The 18,194-nt window shown below is 41.6% G+C and overlaps 1 protein-coding gene across 5 annotated transcripts in view; it reads left to right on the top strand.

Annotated features, from left to right (window-relative positions):
* LOC103464285 (plasma membrane calcium-transporting ATPase 1-like) overlaps positions 1-18,194 on the top strand; it is a 63,151-nt gene that overhangs the window by 15,421 nt on the left and 29,536 nt on the right. For all 5 annotated transcript variants that reach the window (XM_017304713.1, XM_017304712.1, XM_017304710.1 and 2 more), the window contains one exon: positions 10,926-11,339. In XM_017304713.1, the coding sequence (XP_017160202.1) occupies positions 11,132-11,339 (208 nt within the window). In that variant the 5' untranslated portion in view covers positions 10,926-11,131. The remainder of the gene's footprint in view (positions 1-10,925; positions 11,340-18,194) is intronic.

Raw genomic sequence — 18,194 nt, 5'->3', positions numbered from 1 at the left:
GTGTGTGTGTGTGTGTGTGTGTGTGTGTGTGTGTGTGCATGTGTGTTGTCTTGTTTCTGCTTTCAGAAGCTTCAGAACGTGATTCTGTTTGTGAATCTCAGCTGTTTTGGTTTCTATCTGCAGAGTTGCTGTTTTTCTCCTGAACTTGTTTCTGATTCAGACATCCAAACCCAAACACCTCTAATCACTTCCTCCTGAACTTTCTGCATGTTTCTACTTTTTCTCTGACGTCCTTCCTATCATCAGTTTCTGGTTTTCTAACGTGTTACCAGGGAGAAACTATATAAATAACGTCATTTTCACTTGTTGAGCCCTTTTCATACTTTTGGCATCTTCACCAAATTAAATATTTACTTGTTCTTGTGAAGTTCGTCCATTGTTAGGTTTAATGTATAAAAGAGAAAACTTTAATAGGTTAATAGAAAATTAACCAAAACGTACTGAATTAAATCCTCTCTTCAGATCGTTGCCATCGGCGATGGGCACTGCTAACTAAAACCCTGAAAACCTGATTATTAGTTCAGCTAAAATGCTACACCAACCTGGTAGTTAGCAGAAGCTAATGCTAATTGCTAAACAAACATGGTAGTTAGCAGAAGCTAATGCTAAAGCACTGAAGTTCACAATGTTTATGCTCACCAGACGGATGTGAGGAGGTTCTCTAAAAACATGTTAATTTTTGCATGTTTTTGTCGCTCATGTTATTCTTGTATTCCTCTGAAAACCTCATTTGTTTGTTTGTTGTTTATTAGAGATGTGATCAAAGTTTCTTGGAGGAAAATATTAGACTTTGAGGACAGGAAGCGGAACTGCTGAATAAACTGTCTTCTCCCACTTCAAAATAAGAGCATGAATATAGACGTCTAACTACTTGGTGAATTCTGAAGAGTCGATAACTAAAACTTCAACACAGATGTTGAATTTATTCAAATGAAAGTTTTCAGAACAGCCAAGAAAATTAGCACTTTAGAATTTATCTGGATAATTAATTTAGTTGAAGCTAAGTGTGGACAGTTAGCAAAAAGCTAAAGCGTTAAGCAAAACATGAGCATATAAGGCTCAGTGTGGCCACCAGTAGATGCCATGATGAGCTGATGGTGCCGATTCCTTCCTGTCTGACTCGCAGTCTGCTGCGGATCAGGAACATGGCTGCTTAATAACTCGGATCATGACTTGTTTTCGTTCTGCCGCTCAGCTGAGCATGTGTGAATAAAGTTGGAGAACTTTCATTAGTTTCAGATGCAGGATGCTGCGATGTGAATCTGAATCGATTATTGCAGTAACATGACCTGCTGCCTGTCTGTTGCTGGAAATTGATCATGAATCGGTTCCAGTGTGCAGTTCCTCAGAAACCCGTTCGGTCTTCATTCTAAGCTATTGAGACACGCCGTTATGTTTATTTATTTATTATTTTGACCTGAACTCGACCTGTGAATTCAGTTCTGCGCCCAGTGGGTTCCTGCAGCTCCGTTTGTCTGGCTGTGAGAGAGACAAACATGTTTCCTTTGTCACCTTCGTAGATCACATTCCTCCTGTGAATGCGCCTGTCACACAGCCTGCACCCCTCCCACTCAGCCATATCAATGGCAGCTTGTGTTTTGTGCGTTCACATGTTCTGCGCTCTCTGACACCAAACATTCCTGGGATTCAGGCTGACACATTGTCCCACTGGTCCTCAGCCCAACAAACAGCAGACTGTGAGGCTTTTTTTCCGCTCTGCTCTCAGTCACAAGATGCTCCACCAACAGTCATCTGAGACTGAGTAATGTGCTGCTGAGGGCTGCAAGAGGCTGATGGTGTGAGGGTCACTTCGCTGCTGATGAGGAGGAGAATCAGAGCAGCTGGTTGGGATTACCAGGATCTGGGTGGAGGATTTAAAACTTTATTTAGTTTCGAAATTCAAACACAGAATTCCTCTTGGAGCTTCTGTTGCTCCTAAAACAAAAAATGATTCAGGAATATGAAAAGGCAGCAGCTCAGACAGAAGCTGTATGTGATTTAGACTTTTACGTTTTCTCATTTTCACCAATTTCCTGTCCTGCCCGTTGCTAAGAATGAGAAAGAATGATTGTGATGAACTGAAATAATCAACTCATTTAATAACCAATGTAATCATTAACTGAAGTATACAGATTTCAGTTCGCTGAAAGAACAGTCTGAGCAATAATTAAATCAAAATCATACAAAAATATAAATATTTTCCACTAAAGATCAAAAATGTTCTTTGTATGTAAATCTGTTCTGTTCTCCTTTAGTGGCAGCTTTAGCTTTCATTCTGTAAAATAAATCTCATTTTAATAACCTTTTGCATCCAGTTATTAATCAGCTAATCAGTAAATAATGACCAGATCTAACTACACTTTCGGTACACATGATGCGAGAAGGATTTCCTGTCTGCAGATTCATGAAATAAGCTCGAGGGGTCAAATGAAAAATCTTCAGAATTTGCTGATTCATTTTTTTTTTAAGAAAACCAAAGAACGCCTTCTTGGTTTACATCTAAATTATTTTAGTGTTTATTCTAATGATTATTCAAATACTTTCACTTTTGTGTTATAGTACATTACATTTCACTGCTTTTATATTTAATAAATTATATTGCATTATCTACATTCTTTTTAATATACCAAGCTTTAGTTTGATATAAGCCAAAATTAAACTTAAGGCCACATATATAAGTATGAATGAGATTTTTGTGCTTTGCTGTGTCCTGTGATAATGGGGAAATTAAATATGCAACAGATTCTTTAAATTACAGCATTGTCTGATAAAAATCTAAAAATAAAATCCTGTTTTCTCTCATGGACAGAGTGCCTGGTTGGAATAAACTCAAAGGTTATTAAAAATGGTTGGATAGGTCAGAGTAGTGATGAATTATTTGTTCATACTTCGTGGAATATGTTGGCTGAAATCTAGGATATGAAAACAAAAGTGCATAGACATGATGTCAGACATCACAGCAGACGGCTGGTGACGGATTTTAACCTCATGCAGAACCTGAAACCAAACATTAACATGTACGTGTGGATCTAGTTTATTTAACAGTGACCATGCACAGCAGCATAAAAATATGAAAAGAGGCTTTGAACCAGACTTTAGCTCTTAGAGGACAATATACATAAAATTGTTCATAAAAGTAGAAAACTACGCAATTCATACTGTTCACAGAAAGTACTCCAAAAAGAAAATAAAACGTAAAGATTTGTTACCCTGTGCTCATCCCATTCTGTCATCAAATTGAGTCTAAGCTAGTTTCATTTAGTTTTTTCCTTTTTTTAAAAAGTGAGTGAAGTTTAATGATAAATATCACAGTCATGGCTTTTTAAAAACTAAAGCCAGAAAGTATTTCTGATCACATGAGGCAGCCAGATATAGAGGAGCAGTCAGCAGCTGCAGCTTAATATTTATTCATAAATCACACCCTGACCGTGTCGCTATGCAGGCTTAGTTATTTAATAAACAAAGTTTTCTGATTATAATTTAGCTCTTGTACTGTATAGGGACGCATGTAATACATTTAAAATGAACTTGCTGAGGGACAGAATGTTGTTTTCACAAACCAAAGTGTCAGGAAAGGTGAAGGAGGAATCTAATAACTGAAATATGTGAATATATGGATGATTAGGACTCAACCAGAACCAGAACTGTTCTGTCTGGTCAGGAATGTCAGAGAATACTAGATTAACATAAATGTCACATGAATGGAGGTTCATAAGCCTGAATTTCATGGCTGAAAGAGTTTTCATTATATAAAATATACAGTCATATGTAATAAACTACAATATATGTCCCGTTTATCAGGTTTCCTTTTAAAATAAAAACCTTTATTCTGGTATTAAACATACTTTTATTACTAAGCCCTTATTTCTGCTTTAAAAAAAAAATTTTTTATTGTTCTAATGTAATATTCTCATTTTAAATGTGGAGTTTCAATTGGCTGTTTGTAGAAAATGATCATAATTAAGAGACCAGGCTGTTTAATCTGCAGAATGTTCCATATGATGGAGCTACTGAGATTAATGAACTTTATTAAATGGGTCTGTGGATGTTTAGTATGAGAGTGAAGAGAGATCTGAAGTGTTTACGTTCAGGATGAAGCTTTGTTCCTGTAACTATGGCAACCATGAATGTGATTTTAATTCCTCTCCTTCCTGAGCAGCAACAAGAAAGTTTGGTTTCAAAACTTTTCTGCTGAGTCCACTTTTCAGACAGCTGATGTCCAAACTGGAAATGTCTCAGATCCGATGGTTAGTGGGTTTACTGGTTCTGATGGTTAGGAGGTGTTTGCTCCATCACCAGCCTGGAGTCAGAATCGTTCTCACGGAGATCTGACTGCAAACGCCTTTAACTTAGGGATGCACCGATCCACTTTTTTAACCACCGATATCTGAGGTTATAGTATCGGAGAAAAATACTCCTGAACTGACTTAAAATGTTTCTGTTTTTAAACAGACATAAATGTACTGAGTTACAAAGTACAGTACAATTACACACACCAATATAAAAGCTCGATTTAAAATCAACACAACTTTCATTAGTTCAGTCTGTGCAATTAGGAGTAAAATAGCCAAAATAAATAAAACTAAATCAAAAACATGTAAAACCAAACTGCATCAAACCTTCTTTCAAATGGTTCATAAAGTGCAATTAGGAAAATTCTTTTAAATATAATATAAATAAAGCATGACAGTGCTCAGAGCACAAAGTGTAGAATTAGACTGGATAGATCAGGCACATTGTCACTAATACACAATCTAGAACTTTTTACAGATAAAAAATTCTGTAAATATATTTAGATATTTACAGATTTTTTGCAGATATTTTTTACACCATATTGGAATCTCTGTTTTAATCAGTAGAATCAACAACCACAAAGAGAAAAAAATGGATCCCAAGAAAAAATAAAATCATAACTGAGCCTGCTGGGTCAGCGAAGCCTTGCTGGCTGGTTTTAACGTTTTCTGCAGGTTTTCTTCACATTTGCTTCTGACGCTGGTTTCTACAAGCTCTTGGTGTGTTTTGTTGTTGTGCAGCGCTGATGTCTGGACCAGGTCAGACAAACCCTGGCTTTGGGACGGGGGATTGTCCTCTGCAGTCCGGTTGGTCTTCCTCTGGTCAGCCTGCTGTTCCCTCTGCTGGTCAGCTAGCTGTGTAGCTTTAGCTAAAACTGATTACTGCTCTAACATTTCCTCTGATAAGCAGCAGAAACAGAGTCTGCTGCCTCCTCCAGAACAAGAAGCTCTCCAGGTCTCCCAGTGCTCCAGTAGACCCGTAGGTCTACTGCAGGTCGCCAGAGTGTGTTACCTCTCTAATGTGTGTGTTGCACGTCTAATTATAGCTGGCTGTGCTTCTGTCCCTGTAACGTAACCAGAGAGACGGCTACAACCAAACAGTGTTAGCTTAACTGTTGGGTATCAGTAGTAACTGATAATCAGCTGGATTAGCATTGACTGCAGCATGTGGAGAGAAGGTGGAGCCGTGGGGCTGGATGTGATGCATTCACTGACTCAGACTGCTTTCATCGGCTCATAATTATCATTGTCAGACATTTTTACTTCCAGATTTAATGTCTGGCTTCGTCTGCTGCAGAATTATGACGCATGTCTTACCTCAACGACGTAAAAGTCACTGTGAAAACTATTGGATCTGATTTAGTTCTACACATGGACATGGCACACAAAAATAAATAACTGGAATGTATTTATTTATTTGGGTAAAGTTCAGTTATGAAACAGGAGAAAACTTTTCTGGACATTTTGTCAGAAGCCTTCTGCTGAGAAACAGAATAACATAAAAATTATCTCTGGTTTTTGATTTGTTGATTTTTTTTTCTTTCACATCATAATATCATGATTTTTGGGTTGTTAAATATGGTTAAAATGGAGTTCAGAAAAATTAATGGAAACAGTGGAATTTGTAAAACGATGAATCAGATTTCTTAGCGCCATGTTTGACTCGTGTTTCAGCCTCAAACCGCTGGACGGATCCAGGAAGCAGAATTAGAACCTGGAGGGAAAGTAATGTAGCATCATTCAGTCTGTCCGATCCATCCGGTTCTGTGGTTCTGTTGGTTCTGCAGGGTGCAGCAGAGGACACGGGCATGTGCCCAGTTGACCATTTCTTAACAAACTGGTTTAACTGGTGCTGACTGGGTTAGTCCAGATGGAGGCTGCTCCAGGGCCTGGTCCGTTTAATCACAGTTCAGTTTGGTTCTGAGGTTCCTCCTGAAAACACCATGAGGTTCTGATCCGGACCGGTCTGCTGACTCATCGTTTTCCCACAGGAACTCCTCCAGGTGGGGGTGATGAGTCAGCAGGCTGTGTCTGCAGCCAACAGGTTCAGATGAGAGCAGAACCTCCTGGGGATCTGGTTAAACCGTGAACTAGACCCAACATAACCAGAACCTTCTGGATCTGATGGAACGCTTTAGTTGGAGAAAATTGAAAGTTGATTCTGGAGTTTCTGTGTTGAAACTCATCAGCCAGGATCATGTAGTAAGTAATAACCAGATCAAGGTTCATGTCGTAGAAAACTGGCAGTAAATGTTAACTGTTATTAATCCCTTTATTCGGGCTCCTTGGAGTTATTTATGGAGACAGTTGATGGTTAGAGCAGCGTAAAGAAGTGAAGAGCTGCTCCAGTCTCCGGATGTTTCCCTCTGATAGTCGGCTAGATTTGGTTAAAAACTTCATCATCTGCTCCATCTCCAGCTAATGTGGTGTTCTCTCTCTCTCTGCTCTGAGTCAAACCAACCAAACCCTTTAAGCAACCTGTTCTCCTCCTGGCCTGTGGGGGCGCTGCACCAAGAACCATTGAAGGAAACGACACAAAAACCCCTGAAGACACTGAGAGCAACAACATGTAAACAGAAATGGAGTGGCTTCAGATTTTAGTGATTGGAGGATTTCTGTTTTGTCTTTGCCTGAAGACCCAGAATGCCCTGTGTTGTAGTCCACTTCCTGCTTTGGTCCGCTTGGCGTTGACATATGCATTCATTAAGCAGCCTGACTGAGTCCTGATGAAAATATGTTACACCTGGGGATGATGTCAGGTATTTGTCCTCCAAGGTTCAACCATAAACTCCTACTTCACTCATATACAGGGGAAGGTTCTCTGTTCACACAGAATCTGCAGCTGGTTCTGGTTCTGGTTGAAAGGGAACCTGGAGGAAACCCTCTAATCTCATCTCTGCTCTGATTTCTCTTCATTTCTCTGTGTTGGTTCTTGAAGCCGGTTCTGTTCAGGCTACTGGACCTTATTTATTGATGCGCTCTGTCCAGCAGCTGATAGACTTCCTGGAGAACCGTTGACCTCTGACTAGGCCTGTTGCAATAAGCAATCAATAAATTAATCATGTGATAAATTAAAACGAGTTCAATAATCTCTTTTCTCTCTTTCTAAACTGGATGATAAAACTCCTCAGTCCGGTGTTTTGGTCTCAACTTGCCCGCTTTTGAAGGACAGTTTTCTTCATAACTTCATAATTTATTTTATTTGTTGTTTCTGCTGTTTTGCTTATTTATTTTGGATATTTAAAGTGTCTTCCAGTTATAAAAATCAAATCTGAGTCCAGTCAGGACGCTGATGTGGATAACTGCAGGCTGAACGCAGCCCATCTGCATCCGGTCAGGTGGATGAGTTGCCTCTGCAGCTGAGCTTCATCAGACTGAAGAGCTGCAGGTTGGCTCAGAGCATGCTCTGAATGCAGAAACCTGCAGCTGTGTGTGTGTGTGTGTGTGTGAGCCTGCTCCTCTTCGTCATCTCTCTGCAGTGTGGGGATTTCCTTCTTCCTCTCAGGTCATGTGACTGCAGATATGGGTGTGGTCCCCTGCATTCCTGCCGCCTCCTCCGCCCCAGGAACTGGAGTGTGTGTGTGTGTGTGTGTGTGTGTGTGTGTGTGTGTGTGTGTGTGGGCGCGCGCGCGTGTTTGTGTGTCTCACACACACACATTTGTCTTGGCCAATCCCGCTGTGCAGCCGCTCTCTGCATGAGGAAACGTCTGCATGGAGTCACAGGGGGACGGAGTGTGTGTGAGAGTGTGTGTTTGACTCTGACGCAGGAAGAGAAGTTCCTCTTCAAGTGGAGAGTGTTACCAGAGTTTGCATTGTGTGCGTGTCTGTGCGTGCATGCGTGTGTTGAGAAGGGTGGTGCAGGCTGCTCCTTTAGTATGCAGAGCAGGTGTGTCTGCAGAGGCTCAGAGCAGGGAGGAGGAAGAGGAAGATCAGGACCAGACTGTTGTGATTTCTGTCAGTCCAGCTTAGAAAACACAACATTTTCATTCAGATTCATTTGGATGTTTTTAACAGTTAGCAGTGAAGCCCCGCCCCCTTTCTACCAGATCCCACCTGATTGGCTGAAAGAAGCTTCTCTCTGTTGCTGACAGAGCAACTTTAAAAAAATAGTCTGAATTATTTCTGTTCTTAATCTTTGACCTGCTTACAGATTTCTAATCTCAATGTGACACCCATGTTTGCCCTTTGACCTCAAAGTTTAAACCCAACAAACCTGCTGGTGCCAAGCTTTATGATCTATAACAGCAGCAGCTCTAAGAACATAACGAATATTAAATATTTCCTCTTGTCTCTCCAGTTGTGAGTGTTCATGAGTGATTTGCATCAGGAACATGGCAGTCAGTGTAAAACAGCCTAGCATCTGTTAGCAGCTTAGCATGCGGCTACCTTAGCTAAAGCTACCCCCTGGTTGTGAATACTTTAGAGAATGCAGGTCTGAAAACTAACACGTAATGAATTCAGCCTTCCTGTTATCTGCTGAACATCCCGCTCTCGTCACTTGCCAGCAGCCTGAACAAACCGCTGAGTGAGCTCTATACCTGAACTTAAACACCTCATCATGTTCACACTGAGGTCGCTGATGCGTTCACAGATTCCCATCACGTGGGATTTTTACATTTCAGATCGTCTCGTTCCCATCAGTGGCTGATCCAGGAAAACGTTAGGCTCTGCATCACACCAGACATGTCTACAGCTGTCATGGACAGTTTCATGCTTTCTGTCTTTATGTTTATTTTGTGATTATTATTGAGTGATCACCTGAACACAGCAGTGGTAGATTAGCTCACTTAATCGCCTGCTCTACTGACAATCTGTGTGTGGGCTGCCTTTTTTTAACTGAACTGAAACACATCGAATTCTGCAGCACATCCATGGTAAGGTTGTCAAAGTCAAGCTACTAGCGTAACTCATCTGCTTCCATCTCCCTCAATTCAATTAAAACTTTTCACTGACCTCAGTGTCCAGTTGTTGAAGTGTTGAAATTACGTATAAATTTAAGATTTACCGTGTTATGTTGACAACTTGACAGCTAAAACCAATGATGATCACCGTTGGTGAGAAGTTTTTTGGGGATTTTGTGCGCATGACGCCACACTGCAACGTGTCTATACTACGCAAACTGATGCTCAGACTCAATGATTCTGGGCAGAATGTCTCAGAAACAGTCAGAACCGGCTGATGTTTCTAATATTAGAGGAATCATTAATACATTAATACAATACTCTGTTACTGAGGAAACTAAAAATTTCCCAGAATCCCCCTGCTGCCCTGCCGCTTTCCTGGGACCCATATAAAACCAGGACCAGATCGTCAGGAACGGATCATCAGCTCCTCTGATATGAGCCTGTTCTCAGTGGACGTACGTCCACAGTTCGGCGGTTGTCTCCTAACACTTTGTTTCTGTTCTCAGTGTCTCTAAGCTAACCTGATGCAGCACAGGAAGCTCCTCCCCGTCGCTGCTGATGTAATGACCTTGTCCCTGTGACATGTCTCTCATTGTCTTCTGATCTGCTGCCTATTTGTATTCGTAGATCCAGCTGATAATTGCAGCTTTGCTTTCTGCTTTGTAGTCCATCAGGAATGACTGGGTGTGTCCCTCATGGCCAAACATAGATGTCACCTTTGGACTGACATGGGTGTGTGTGGGTGTGTGTGTGTTTGTTTGTGTGGGTATATAGACGGTGCTATGCTCAGATCTGTAGCTGAGCGCAGCACGTGACGTGGAGGCGACTTACTAGTGTAAGAAGTTCAAACATCTGTGGTGAGAATAAAATCCTTACCAACAGGAGGAAGAAGTGAAACCAGCCAGCATGGGGACGATGTGGCTCTAGTCAACTGTTGCTGCTGTTTCCGTGGCAACAAAAACAGCCAATTCAGCTGAGAAATGACTCAAATATGTTTTTATCATTACAGAAGGAAAAAACTCGGTAACACTTTATTTGAAGGGGGGTGAATAAGACTGACATGACACTTTCATACTGATATAAATTTATATCATTATTTATATAAATTTGTTATAAACGTATTACTGATTACACTTTAAAAATTAGGTAACTATGTTATTAAAGGTCAAGTTTAAACGGTAATTATTTCTTGGTTAATGTCAAGTTGTCATAAAAGACATTTTGAATAATGTCAACTTTGTATTAAAAGTGTCATAATTTACCGAATGACGCTTTATGGCAACAGTCATAAATATTCCTGAAGGCTTATTCATGTTCATGACATGTGTTATGTCATGTTTATGTTTTATTCACCCCCTTCAAATAGTGTTACCAAAAACTCAATATTGCTTTGATGATTTAAAGTCAGAATGACTGGATTGATGATTGTAGTGGTGATAAATATCATCCAGTTTGTTCTGTGATAATCAAATTTTTTCATTAAAAATAAATTACAAATATTTCAAAAAACTGGCTTTTGTTGCAATCATTTGTTCTGAGTCGACCTGAATTCAGTGGAAAATAATACAAACACAAATAAGATGGCGGCTCTGTGTGCTGACGTCACACTGATCTCTGGAAACCCAACAGAGGCTTTTCTGGAGGATCTGATTGGATGGTTCTGGGTCTGTAGTGAGTTCTGATCTCTGCTGCTGTTTGGGATTCTAAATCTGTTCCTGTTTCTCTGCAGAGTGGCAACATGTTTACTTCCTGGTTTCCATGGTGATCAGAGGGAGCATGCTCGTCCACGCCTGGATCTAAGCTCAGCGTTCGTCTCCTGCAGCCGCCTCCAGAGGGGAGAAGACCTAACGGTCCAGAACCGCGACCCGCCAGAACCGACCGCACCCAGAACCCGTCAGCCAGCCCAGACAGAGGAGGAGCGCCAGCGGCAACGACATGGCCAACAACACAGCCGACCACCCTCCGGGGAACTCGTTGGCCGAGGGCGGCCATGACGGCGGCCATGACGGCGACTTCGGAATCAGCATGCAGGAGCTGAAGGGCCTGATGGAGCTGCGGAGCGCCGAGGCTGTCGGAAAGATCCAGGAAGGTCACGGAGACGTGCAGAACATCTGCCGCAAGCTCAAGACCTCACCCATTGAAGGTAGGAACCAGAAACAGAACCGGTTCTGTGGGCTGGATCCAGAGGCCGGACTGGAAGTCGTGGTCTGAGACTTGAGTCCTGGTTCTAGTTTCTGTCTGATGTGATGAAACAGGAAGCTGAACCATTTTGACTCCAGACTGGTTCACTGGGAAAGCAGGACTAGATTATTATGGGATGTTAGCGTCTCCTAGCAACATGTAGCTTCATAGTAAAATGGATTATTATGGGATGTTGGCATATCCTAGCAACCAGTAGCTTCTTGATAATTTCATAACCAAATAAACTGACCTTCTCCTGTAACTCAGCAGAGGAGTAGAACTCAGGTTGGTTCTGATTGGTCCTCTTTGTTCTGGACCCGGACCAGTTCTACTTGTGGGTGGGTCTGCTGCTGGCGTGAGCCGGGAAGGGAGGCGATGACAGAACCGGACCTGGAGAGCAGCAGCGTTCTGCTGACCTGCAGGTCCGGTTTAACGACCAGCAGAACCGCCCATGGTTCTGGTTCAGAAACGGATCGGTACCAACTCACCAAGCTCCGAGATATTCTGACATGTTCAGAGGAAACGGACCCGACCCCAGAACACCAGATTGTGTCAGACTAGAAAATGGCCGACATGTTGCTGTTTACTCCTCCCTCCTTCAGCCTTTGATCCCTCTGTTTGTCTCTCTCTCTCTCTCTGTGTGTGTGTGTGTGTGTGTGTGTGTGTGTGTGTGTGTGTGTGTGTGTGTGTGTGTGTGTGTGTGTGTGTGAGAGAGTGCGTGCGTGCGTGCGTGTGTGTGCGTGTGTTTCCATGGGTCCATTCCAGGATTGAAATTAGTTCCAGCCCGTTCCCCTAATGGCTCCACCGATCGTTGCTCTGCTCCATTTAGTAATCAGAGGACAGTCGAAGTTACTCCTTTAATGACAGAAGCTTCATTAGATTTGCTTTGCCGATACTGGAGGGGGCGGGGCTTAAGCTTCAGAACAAACGAAACCAGGTCAGAACGGATCATCTGCGCCCACTGGTAGGAAATGTCCCTCAGGGAAGGTGTTGGGGTTGAATCTGACCTCTGACCTCTCCAGTCATCCTTACAGCTGCTTTTCCCCGTTTCTTTTGATTCAGTCAGAAGAGTCCTCACATAAACAGAGCTGCCAGGAGTATGAATAATTATGGGCCTAACCTTTGACCTCCTATATAAACGGCCTTGATGACTCAGTTCCTGCTTCATCAGAGCTGTACTGGATTTTTTTCGAGTTGTTCCAACAGAATCAAATGTTTATAACATTTAATCACTTAAATGTTATAAAACCACACAATTATGAAGGTTGTTGTGATTTAGGTATATATTTCTGTATTTCTGTATTTTCTGCAGAAATACAGAAATATTCAGATTTTCATTATTTTTCTGTTTTTACCTTACAAAAACATATTTAAACATCGCTGAATCTAAAAGTGAAATAATCAGATTACATGAATGTGGGAGCTGCAGATGTCTCTGGTCTGGTCGGTGTCCCTGGTTGGTCCACTATGTCCCCTCAGAGAGCCGGGTTCTAACCCACTTTGGGTCCGGGTTCTGCCTGTGAGCCCGTTCTGTGTTGGACTGAACCTTCAGCATGTTGAGAAACAGCCAGCAGGAACCGTTTCATGGTGACAGGCTTTAAAGATGGCTTCTATAAATAAGCTGCTATTTTAGGACAAAGGAACGCTGGCTGTGGTGTCACTCAGGTGAGAAGATTTCTGCTGGTTGCTGTTGTCTCTGTTAGCAGCGCAGCTTTCATCTCAGCATGTCTGATCCGGCACGTCTGAAGCTGTCAGAGAAGAAGTTTCATCTTTCATGATGAACGTCTGCAGATGTTTGACATGTTGGAGAGCAAACAGTTGATTTTGAGCAGCAAACACTCCAGATCCAGACATGTTGGCTGTTTTTCATAAACTCATAGAGTTAGCATTAGCGTTAGCATTGCAGTTAGCATCACAGTTGGCACTGAGGCGCTTCAGTATGTTCAGGAAAACAAACCAAATTCTTGTTTTTGCACCAGAGAGCAGCTTTAATAGGATGGCTATGTTACACGGAGGATGGGGTTCTACAGGGAGGATACTAGTAGTAAATGTCTTACATGTGACAGATGACTCTCTTCATCAAACTGTATTCGACCTCAATAACCTTCAGCTGGAGAGGTTGGACACACCCAGCAGATCAGTGTGGGTCAGACATTTAAAAAGTAAACGTATCATCATCTAAATAATCTAAAAGAAAGGTAAAAAATGATTAAAAATGATTCAACAATTAAAAACCAAGAGCCCATGAAAGCCAAAATGATCCTTTATCTCAAAAACAAAATTAAAGGAGGAGAAATAAGAGATGATTTATTTAAAATTGCAAAGTACCTTTAAGGACAGCAGTTTATGTTTAAATGTAACAAAATATGCTCACGACTCATTACTGCATGCATCACATGTTTACAATGACTCATGGAAAAATAAAGCTGAGTAAAAATTAATAAGGATTTTTTTTTTCAGAGATAAGTATTTTTATCATGCGTTACTGTTTCCATGACGACGTTTTAAGCTAGTTTTAAATGATTAAATCAGCTTTGCTCAGAGTCATTGACTGCAAATCAGATACTGACTCCTCAGAAGCTCTCAGCAGAACCCCGGGTTCAGTGACAGCTGCAGGTCTGACCGGCAGCAGCATGGCCTCATCTCCATGGAGACCAGCTGGTTCCCATGGAAACTGATCAATGGATAAATGCTGAGCAGGACTAATCATAGATATTTCAGTGTAGATGCTGAGGATCGGCTGTTGGGTCAGAAATCCACTCTTTTACTGCAGGACAGGAAGTGACCCAGATCATTTCATGGCTTGATCCGGTTCTTCATGACTGACATCAGAGTCCAGGAGGCTGGTTCTGCTGGGTTCTGCTGGTCACCTGATGGTTCTTTATCAGTTTTATCTGAAAACAGTTCAGCTTGAAAAGTCTCAGATTGGGCTGAACCGGTCCGGTGTTTTACGGGCATGGAAATTATGTTTCTTTAAGTAGTTTGTTCATAGTTGGTTAATGACCTTCGTTCCCCTGGTTCCTGAGTGGGAGTTCCAGTGGCAGCAGAATTGATTCTGACCCGGTTATTGAGTAAAAATTCACCAAAATGTTGAGATTTTTCCTCTCACTAATAATTAGATTCAAACCTTCTAAAAAGCAGTTTCACCTCGTGAAAAATGCCACAGATTGTAATTTCTGCAACATGAACAATTAAAATGTTAAAAATACATTTGACTGAGTCAGGAGCAAAAAAAATAAAAAATTAGCATTTTAACATTTCAAAAAGCAAATGGAAACCTTAAGAAAACTAAAACTATGCAAAAATAAAACAGCTAAAAAACCCAGGATGGTTACAGAATGATTAACCATCTTTTCCAGTAGAAGTCGAGCTCACTTTTAATGTTTCGTACTCTCTGACTTTACTGAAAAGTAAAAGTCGGTACCGGGACAGGAGAGGCCGACCCGGCAGAGTCGGACCAGTAACCCATCGCTGTCTTGGATCCGTTGTTTTCACCCTCTGTGCCGATTTGTGATGTTTGATATCGACTGATTCCAATCCGTTACAGTAAAACAGCTGCATTGACTTTAAATGTTTCTTTTTCTAAACACAAACATAAATGTAGTGAGTTACTAATTTATTTATAACTCTGCACCAGAACTGCTGAAATACACCAACAGCTTCATCGGCGTGGTCAAACATGTAGAAACAACTTCGATTTGTTCAGTTAATTAGGAGAATAAAAGCCAGTGTAACAAATAAGACTAAGACAATAGTTTGACTAACTTGGTCAAACTGTAAAAATAAAACGGAAACAAACCTTTTTTCAAATGGTTCAGAAAGTACAATTAGGAGTAATAAATATAATTTAGAATAGATAATAAGCTACGGCGTCGCTCAGAGCACAAAGCATAGAATAATACAGAATAGATTAGCCCTCATGGATCAAGAACACCTTCACTGACACCTGAAACAGACAATAATATCTTATTGGTGCGTCTCTGGCTGCTGCAGCTTCAGCTCAGGGCTGAGATGTTGGTCTCCTGTGGGACGCTGAGCGGCTGTCAGAACCAGAACCAGAACCTGGAGCGGGAACAGGAGGCAGAGGAGGTTGTGTGAAGCTGGTTGTGCTGCTCAGTGACAGCAGCTTTCATCCTCAGATGATCAAACCGGCTCTGAACATTGATCAGCAACGCTCTGACAGCTGCTGGGATATTTTTAAAATCCGTCCTGCCAGCCTCATTACAGCCTCCCTTCAGACGGGAGCTGGACTGTCGGTGACGAACCCGATGCTGCTGAGCTGCTGCAGCAACACGATCGATAAACTGATGATGATCAAACATCACCTGACCAGATTCACCTCCCACATCCTCTCTGGGTTCTGGTTCTGGTCCGACACTACAGAACCGCTTCGATGGCTCAGAACCAGGTCTGTCACGATAACATATTCTACTGGGTGATAATTTGTCCCAGAAGTTATTGCAATAAACAGTAACATTGGTGTTATGAGAGCCTTTTCAAGTAATATTATGGTAATAGCAAAATAATACAAGAACAGATTGTCAAAGATTAATAAACTTTAAATTCTATTGAACATTTAACACTTAAGCATCCCAGATTAAAGAGAAAACAACAGAAACAATAAATAAAATGAAAAATCTGGGTGGGATTGTTGATCCTCTGTCTAAATTTGCTAATCATATTAGCGCTCTTATCCAAGCCAGTTTCTTCCAGCAGAGAACCCGTGCCAAGATAAAATCTTATCCTCCTCAGCCTGAATTTGAGAGATCTATCCACACATTTATTACATCACTTTCAGATTATTGCAATTCTGTGTATTTAGGGTTTGACCAGAGTTTATAGCAGCGACTGCAGAGCGTGAAAAACGCTGCAGCCCGTCTATTAGCCCCGTTCTGCACACCTTTGTCTGGCTCCCTGTTTTAAGTTTTCTTATCTGCCCTCCACCCTCCCAGAGCGCTGAGGTCAGACGACCAGCTCCTGTTGGCTGAAACCAGGTTAGAGTCTAGAGGTGACAGCTTTGTCTGTGGCAGCATCCAGACTGCAACCCTGCAAGTTCAGACCGAAAACTCATTGTTTCTAACACCAGTTAAAAAGGGGGGAAAGAATGAGTACTTAATTGATTCAGGTTTTGGGAAATTACTGAAATAAAGTAAGCTTTGGTTTTTATTCATTATTTTTTGTTGGTATTTTACTGCCAATTTTATTATATATTTTTTATTTTATCTTTTAATTGATCATTTATTTATCTACAACGTTGTAATTATTGTGAAGCACTTTCTATAAATACACGGTAAAAACGCAAAATATTACCAAGTAATCTTGGTCTAGTTTCTCGTGCAAATATTACACTTGAAATAAGACAAACTAACTTAAAAGTAACTTTCAGCATAGAGGCTTGTTTATAAAAATGTCCTTGTTCTATTGGCACATAAGTTAACTTATAACATGGGAAAAATGTTTTGTTATAAGTTAAATAATTTGCCAAAGGAACTAGAACTTTTTTATCAATATTCAGGAATTATTTACTTAAAACAAACCTCTATGTATTGGTAAAAGTTACTTGTAAGTTATTTTTGTCTTACTTCAAGTTTGCTAAGATATTTGCACTAAAAACTTGACCAAAAATACTTGGTAAGATTTTGTGTTTTACCGTGTAAACTTTGATCTGACCTGATGTAGACACAGTAGAACCCGGGTCTGGAGTTCCCAGACCCGGGTTCTACCGTGTCTGGGGTTCAACTTTAAACCGAGGTTTAAAAACTTGAAGTTTCAGTTTATTCTCCTGATAGAGCAGATTAGTTTCCAGCAGCTGGTTGCCTCATAGAATATTGTAGCACCAACCCTCCCCCACCTGTTGTTGTGCACTGCCAGCCATCTGTCTTAAAGAAGGTTTCCCTGGATTATTTGGAAATGTTCCTGGCCTGTAAAGCCGTCATAGTTCAGATCTGCAGCAGCATGTCGGGCTGTTCAGCAGCAGGCTGCAGGCTAGCCAGGCTGATCTGCTCTCACTGCAACGCAATAATCATATAGAATGAGCCCTTCATGGTTTAGCTTCTGCTGTTTTCATCTTTTCCCAGAATGCAGTAACCCAGAGCTCAAGTCTCCATTAGCTTCCAGTTCATTATAATTAAAGAGGAATTCGAGGAAATTGATGATAATCTATTAACAAAAGACAGATAGGATCATTTTTATCAGTTTATCTCCAGATTTCTTGTCTGAACCTGAAGTACTGAGAAGAACCTGAAGAGCAGCAGTTTAGCAACAACAGTTTGGGTGCAGAACCCGGGTACGGATTGGACCCGGCGCCGTCATTTAGGTTCATGGAGTGTATTTTAATGGTTAAAGTCAGGAAACCTTGTCTGAACCATCTTCGACCTCATCGGATCTCCAGACTCTGAACCATCTCTAAAGTTTCCATCTGCATGGTCAGGGAGGTTCTGGGCCCAGAATTTGGTGGAGGAACCATTAGGAATGGACCTCTTTTTCTGCAGGTTCTCTGACCCACTCTGAGATCCGATTGTTGCTGTTAGCAGCAGAGAGCCGGCCTGACCAGGAACCGGGCCAGGACCGCCCAGTAGGTGCTGATTATTGGCTCTGGAGGTCCAGCAGATGGAGTGTCCAGCAGAGGCCTGGCCGATCCGGTCCGGGTCAGCTGAGGTGGTTCATCTCTGCTCCGTGAACAGGTCCAGAACACGAGGGGGACGACTCCAGAGACAGGAGAATTAGATTAATTAGATTAGTCTGCTTTCTGGGCAAACCGTTCCCGCTAGAGATCCGTCTCCGTCCCGCTAGAGATCCGTCTCCGTCCCGCTAGAGA

The sequence above is a fragment of the Poecilia reticulata genome, linkage group LG5, assembly GCF_000633615.1.
Source record: "Poecilia reticulata strain Guanapo linkage group LG5, Guppy_female_1.0+MT, whole genome shotgun sequence".
NCBI lineage: Eukaryota > Metazoa > Chordata > Actinopteri > Cyprinodontiformes > Poeciliidae > Poecilia > Poecilia reticulata.
This window is presented reverse-complemented; position numbering and strand designations above follow the sequence as displayed.